This window comes from Oryctolagus cuniculus, chromosome 1, assembly GCF_051225735.1.
Source record: "Oryctolagus cuniculus isolate XC-2025 breed Fujian yellow rabbit chromosome 1, ASM5122573v1, whole genome shotgun sequence".
Lineage (NCBI taxonomy): Eukaryota > Metazoa > Chordata > Mammalia > Lagomorpha > Leporidae > Oryctolagus > Oryctolagus cuniculus.
Genome location: NC_142867.1, coordinates 202,575,272 through 202,581,271, shown reverse-complemented (window position 1 = coordinate 202,581,271; position 6,000 = coordinate 202,575,272). Strand labels below are relative to the sequence as shown.

The following is a 6,000-nucleotide window of genomic DNA, read 5'->3' as shown; positions in this document are numbered from 1 at the left end:
ACTACGTGCAAAGGGCTTGAGACAATGATTGGCACGTGTGAGCCGCCAACCTCAACTACCTGTGACGCAACCCTCTCCAGGACTCTAGCAACTAGAGAGCATTCTCATCCTCATTTTCCAGTGCGGACACTGAAGCTCAGGAGTTAAGCGCTATATCCCAAGTTGCACCCCAGGTAAGCTAGAATTTCAATCCAGCACTGAGTCCGAAGCTCCCCATTGCTCCCAAGGGTGACGAGGGACTCATAGGTTGAGTTCATTCTTGGACCAGAGACTTCAGAGGTCTCTTCCTTGTCTCAGGCTCTGTCCCAGGCGTGCGCCTCTTGTCCGCCCATGGTCTCCTTTGAAACCTCTCCATGAGAGGCCCGGTTATGAGCTGACTTTCCCACCTATGTTCATTCAGAACCTGCCAGGCTTTGAGTGCGTCCCACCAAAAGCACGTGCTGGGGGCTGAATTAGTGCCACAGCGTTGCGGGTGGGGCCTGAGGAAGGAGGGGAAGTCAGGTTCGGGTGTTCCGCATTCTGGAGTGGACTGGCGGCATCATTGCAGGGCTGGCTTTGTTATCACGAGGGCGGCTTCTGGGATAGTCCAGGGTGCCCAGATCCCTCTTCCTTTCAGCAAGACTCTGGCCAACTCTCCTCACTGCCTCTCGGTGCTGAGCTCCAGCAGGAACCCTTCTCTCTTTCTGGCTGTCCTCCTCCATCTCACAAGGGCATTTTCATGGAGAGGCGAGTGCAGCAGAGCCGAGTGCAGGGGTTCGAGGTCAGATGGGCTGGGTGTGGCCCCATCCTTGCCTCCGCCGAGTCGATCAGCCCGGACCTCCGTCTCTTCGTGCATAAAACTGAGCTTCTAGAACCTATTTTTCTCAGGCAGCTGTGAAGATTGCAGATGATGCATACAGGGGTGTCTGGCACAGAGTAGGTAGGTGTTTAATAAATGGTAGCTATTATTATTACCCGAACTGTGTCACCAGGCCACATTTGATGTCTGAAACCCAATTTTTTGGTTTAAAAAACATGCTTGTGAAAAAGGGAAAAGGATCGTGGATTCATTCAGTTCATTTTTTTTTTCCTTAAGAGTCATCATTCATAAAATGTATCCATTAAAAAAAGAAATGTGAAACAAATAGTGCACTTAAAAGAAAAGAAACAGCCGAGCTACTGGATTGAAAGAAGCATTTCCGGTAAACACCAATAAGAAACACGGGGGGAGGGGGGAGCTGCCCGGGTTTTTTAAGGGAGAAAGTAAAAGAAGAGCTCCGTGGGAGCAGCACGGAGCAGGTATGGACGCCAGGTCAAACTGGGGGTGGGGGTGGGAAACTGGATCAATTTCTGGGGACAGACAGCTGCGGGAGACTGGGGTTGGGGAGCAGCTCTGAGCAGCCTCCACTGAGGTGGGAGGGGGCAGCCAGCCCAATAGGAGGGGAGCACATGGCGGGTGAGGCCTGGCCAGCCCTCCAGCATCGGGATCCTGTTCCGAGGGCTGGGGTGTCCTGCTGACCGGCAGCCAGGCAGGCCACATGGCCGTCAAGCCCGGAGATGGGGAGCAGGCACCATCTCTCAACCCAGCAGCAACCTCTGGGCTAGGGCATGGAGCCTGAGGCTGTGGCTAGGGAGACAGCATTGCTGGGGAAGGGGGACCCGAGCTGACCCTGGTGCCGCCTCCTTTTCTGGAGGTGCAGGCTGATGGAGCACGTTGCTTTGCGAGTCCCCATCTCTTAGGAGGGACTGAGTGTTTCCCACGGTCCTGGGATTCAGCCAATGCCTCTCTGTAATTGCTTCCGCGCTGATACCAGGCTCCCAGCTTTTCCCCTACCAACCACTCTCCACTCAGCAGCCAGAGGGAGCCTCTTCAAGTGTATCAGCTTGTGTCCCTGCTCCGCCCACTGCCTTCCCGTGGCTCCTCCTGTTATCACACACAGGCCAGAGGGCCACGTTGCCTAGACTGCCTGATCCACCTGCCTTTGACCTTGGCTCGGGCTGCTTTTCCTTTTTCCCCCGTCTGCTGCAGCCACACTGTCCCCTGAACGTGGCAGGCACGCTCCTGTCTCCCAGCCTCTAGCATGGAACGCTATTTGCCTGTCCTGCTCACTTACCTCCCCTCTCTCTCTGCAGAGGGGTCACCTGAGGGCGTCCTTCCCCGACCTCAAGGTTTCACATTGCAGCCCCGCCCTGCTGGTTCCACCCCTCCCCCTTCCTGCTCCATTGCCCTCTGTAGCACTTTTTGTAGATCGACATAGGAAAACACCTTAGCGTTACTATATATTGTCTCTCTTTCCCCTCCACAAGGGCAACTCCACAAGGGCAGAGAGTTTGGTGTGGTTTGTTCATTCCTGGATCCTCTGCTGCCAGAACACCGTCCGCACACAGCAGTCCCTCCAGAACCGTGGGTGAGGAATGAATGAATGTTCTAAACAAGAGGCCAAAGGCACGTGGACTCCAGGCCCAGGAAGCACGCCAGGGACCCGGTCACTCCAGCTGGAACACAGGGCCAGAGTAGGAGCTCAGAACCAGAGGGATGCCCGGGCTTCAGAAGTGGGGCATGAGGTCAGAGCTTGGCCTGGAGCCAGGCCAAGGGAGGGAGGCTGGTACCCCTCCCGTCGGGGCCTGTCCCAGGCTGTGTGTCTTGGAAGCCAGGGCACCCAACAAGAGGAGACTGAAGGGCAGGTTGCCAGGCAGGGTCTCCAACCCCTTTAGCAAACATCGGGCAAGTTCTCCAGGCTCTCACTCCCTCCCAGATGTAGGTGTCAGGGGATATTGCATACTGGTGTGCCTAAGTGCAACTGCTCATTCAGAAACCTGCGCAGAGGCGCTGAGGAATGGCAGGTACTAGAAGCCTGAGATCAGAGGACACCTGTGATGTCAAGGGTCACGTGGCTGGGTTCCACTGTCCTGTGGACTTTTAGGGGTGCAGATGCTGAGATGAGCTCTGTTCCTGGGAACCTTGAGCTTGGGGAGGATGTGCTAAGAGCAGCCTAGGAAGCGGCAGCTGCAGAAGCCTGGAAGGAGGAGTTGGGGCTGGAGATTTGGGCCTGCGTTCCTTGGCATCGTCTAAGTTACTCTCCAGTAGCTGGGCTCCGCCTCTCATCTGGATGGCAGCTTCCTGATAACCCTGCACCGGCTTGGGACTGCCCCTGCCTCACCCCTGCCCTCTGCATTCGCTGGGCCCACTTGCCTCACAATACGTCCACGGGAACCAAGGTCCCCAGCAACAGGGATAGCACAGTGCCCCTCCTGCCCTGAGTTCCGGTCTTCCCTTGATAGTTCCGTGGCCTCCCTTCCCCTGGATGCATGCACCTGTGAGGTCTGGCTGATAGACACAGGGCACTTAGTTCGTAGAGCTGTTGGGAGGCTTACATTGTAAGGGGTGGCATAAGCACTCCCTGAAGGTTAAATCTCAATATGACAAGGTCATCAATGTGATGATGTCCCTCCCCCCCCCATGCCCCCCGCAGTGTTCAGCTGCTGGGATTTCATAGCTTAGTGATGGAGGTTCCCATTCTTCCTGGAGAGATCCTAGGGCCCAAGGTTGCATGGTCAGCTCTCTGGAGCACTTGTGGTCCAGGACTGCAGGCCCGAGGTTAGACAGTGTGGCCCGTGCAACCGGAAAAAGTGACAGCCACGTTGAGGGGCAGGGGCCTTGTGCTGACCTGAGGACAGTGCTACCCGCTCTCCCCTCGCCCTGGGAGCAACCAGTTAGGGACGCAGGGAGGTCAAATGCCTTGAGCAGAAGGTAGCGCCCACGAGGTTGGGGCCCCAGCTACGCCCGGACTCGGCAAAGGGCGGTGGTGCGGGGTGGAGAGGTGTCCTCGGCCCGGGGCTCTAAGGTCAGGCAGCCTAGTACCCAAGGGCACCTTCGGGGACCCTCGGGACTTGGTCAGGGCCCCTGGGGGCGGCAGAGCGCAAGCTGCGGGTGCTCCTGGAATCGCCTTCGTGGAACGTTCGCCGGCCCGGACCTGAGCGCCCAGACCTCGGAGAGGCGGTCTCCAGATGCCGTTCAGGTGCTCCGGAAAGCGCTTGGCGAAGCGGCCGCGGCCACTGCGCGTGCCGGCGCGAGATCTTGGCACCCCGATCACCGACCCTCGGTGCTCGGGCCCCCCGCGGCCGGGGGACAGCAGCACCCACCCGGCGGAGAGCCGGGGGCGCGGGAGTGAATGTGCTGGGAGGGCGGCCCTCTCCGCCGCCGCCGCAGCGCCGGCGCCTCCCCCTCCCCTGGCGCGCACAGCCCGTCCCCGTCCCTGGAGGCGGCCCGAGCCGCCGCCGAGCAGCCTCGCCTTCGCCTCCCGCGTTTCCTGCCGCCTGCCCTCCCCCGGCCGGGCTCCAGGGGCTGCCGCCGAGCAGCTCCGGCAGGGAGATCGCCTCAGAGCGCGCACGGGGGCGGGCGGAGGCGGCCCGGTGCGGGGCGGCCGCGCTGAGAGAGGCGCGCGGAGACGCCGGCCCCCTCTCCGCGTTTGCTCGCTCGTTCCCCGCCTCCCGCACCCCTCTCGCTCCCACCCCTTCCCGGCGTGATTGATCCGTCACGGGCGCTGCCGCTGCCGCCGCTGCTGCCGCCGCCGCCGCGGCCGTTCGGAGCCGAGCAGGAGCCAGAGCCGGAGCCGGAGCCGCGACCGGGCCGGCGCCATTGCGCGGGCGCCGCGGGGAGAGCTTGGCGCGGGGCGGCGGGCCGGGCCAGGCCATGCGGGCCGAGTGAGCCGGCGCCCGCAGCCCGCGGCGCGGCATGGCTTCCCCGCGGAGCTCCGGGCAGCCCGGGCCGCCGCCGCCGCCGCCGCCGCCCGCGCGCCTGCTGCTGCTCCTGCTGCTGCCGCTGCTTCTGGCGCTGGCACCCGGGGCCTGGGGCTGGGCGCGGGGCGCCCCTCGGCCGCCGCCCAGCAGCCCGCCGCTCTCCATCATGGGCCTCATGCCGCTCACCAAGGAGGTGGCCAAGGGCAGCATCGGGCGCGGCGTGCTGCCCGCCGTGGAACTGGCCATCGAGCAGATTCGCAACGAGTCACTCTTGCGCCCCTACTTCCTCGACCTGCGGCTCTACGACACCGAGGTGAGCGTCCGGCCGCCCGTGCCGTCGGGGCTCCGGGGGGCGCTGGGGGCAGTGTTGGAACGGAGGCGAGCTCCGGCCGCGGCTGACCCGCCTGCGCCTGCTGAGGCGCTCGCTCCCCGGGGTCTCCCCAGGCTTGGCTGATAGCTGGAATCCAGATTCGCCGAACACCCTCTCCGCCGGGATTTTGTGGGGGTGGGGAGGGGGTGACAGCGAGGACTAGGGGTCTCCTTTGACCAAGGAAGGAGAATCCCCAAAGGCCTGCAGTGGTTGCCCCTGGCCAGGTGCCGCTCATGGTTGCCAGGTGTGAGGAATAGGCGCATTGATGGCAAATTGGGCCACCTGGGACTGGAGGGGCGGCGGGCCTGCCCCCTGTGTCCCCCGGGAGAGCGAAGATGCGCTTTGAGGTCCGGAGGGCCCCGGGACCCCAGGGGCAGAAGCGCGCAGCAGGGCTGGGCGTGCGGCGCGCGCCAGTAGCTCCAGAGCCCGCACGGCGCGGGTAGGTGTGGGGCTACAGGCTCTGCAGCCAAGCTGCCTGGTGCGGTAGCCGGGGGGGTTTAGGAGGAGACCCTGTCGGGCTCGCTGCTCAGAGAGTGCCCCGGCAGATCTCGCCCCGAACGCGCGGTGCTGTCGGGCTGCTGACCCCGCGGCTGCAGGCGCAGCTTCTCCCGGCGCAGACTTGAAGCGTCCTAGTGGCCCCAGCACGGACTGGGAGCGCGGCAGCGGGGCTTGCCCTCCGGGCTTCCTTCTCTGAGCCCATCCCGAGATCTCTCCCCACGCCTTCGGCTTGGCGTCCGCCCGCAGCTTCAGTGGGACGTTCGCCGCTAGCCCGGGGCCTGGAGGGGCGATCGCTGGCCGCACAAGGTCGGGCGTGCGAGTTTTTCGGGACTGAGGGAGCCCCTACGCTCCGGTCGCAGCGTCTGAGCCGCGGCCTGAAGGGGGCAGTGATTTCCTGTGCAGAACGCTGGGTT

General features: G+C 63.0%; 1 protein-coding gene across 1 annotated transcript in view; it reads left to right on the top strand.

Moving 5' to 3' along the window:
* The first annotated feature begins 4,213 nt into the window (after window positions 1–4,213).
* Window positions 4,214–6,000, top strand: part of GABBR2 (gamma-aminobutyric acid type B receptor subunit 2) — a 368,126-nt gene continuing 366,339 nt past the window's right edge. Inside the window, exon 1 of the mRNA XM_051843712.3 lies at window positions 4,214–5,032. Coding sequence (XP_051699672.3) covers window positions 4,715–5,032 — 318 coding nt within the window. The 5' untranslated portion in view covers window positions 4,214–4,714. The remainder of the gene's footprint in view (window positions 5,033–6,000) is intronic.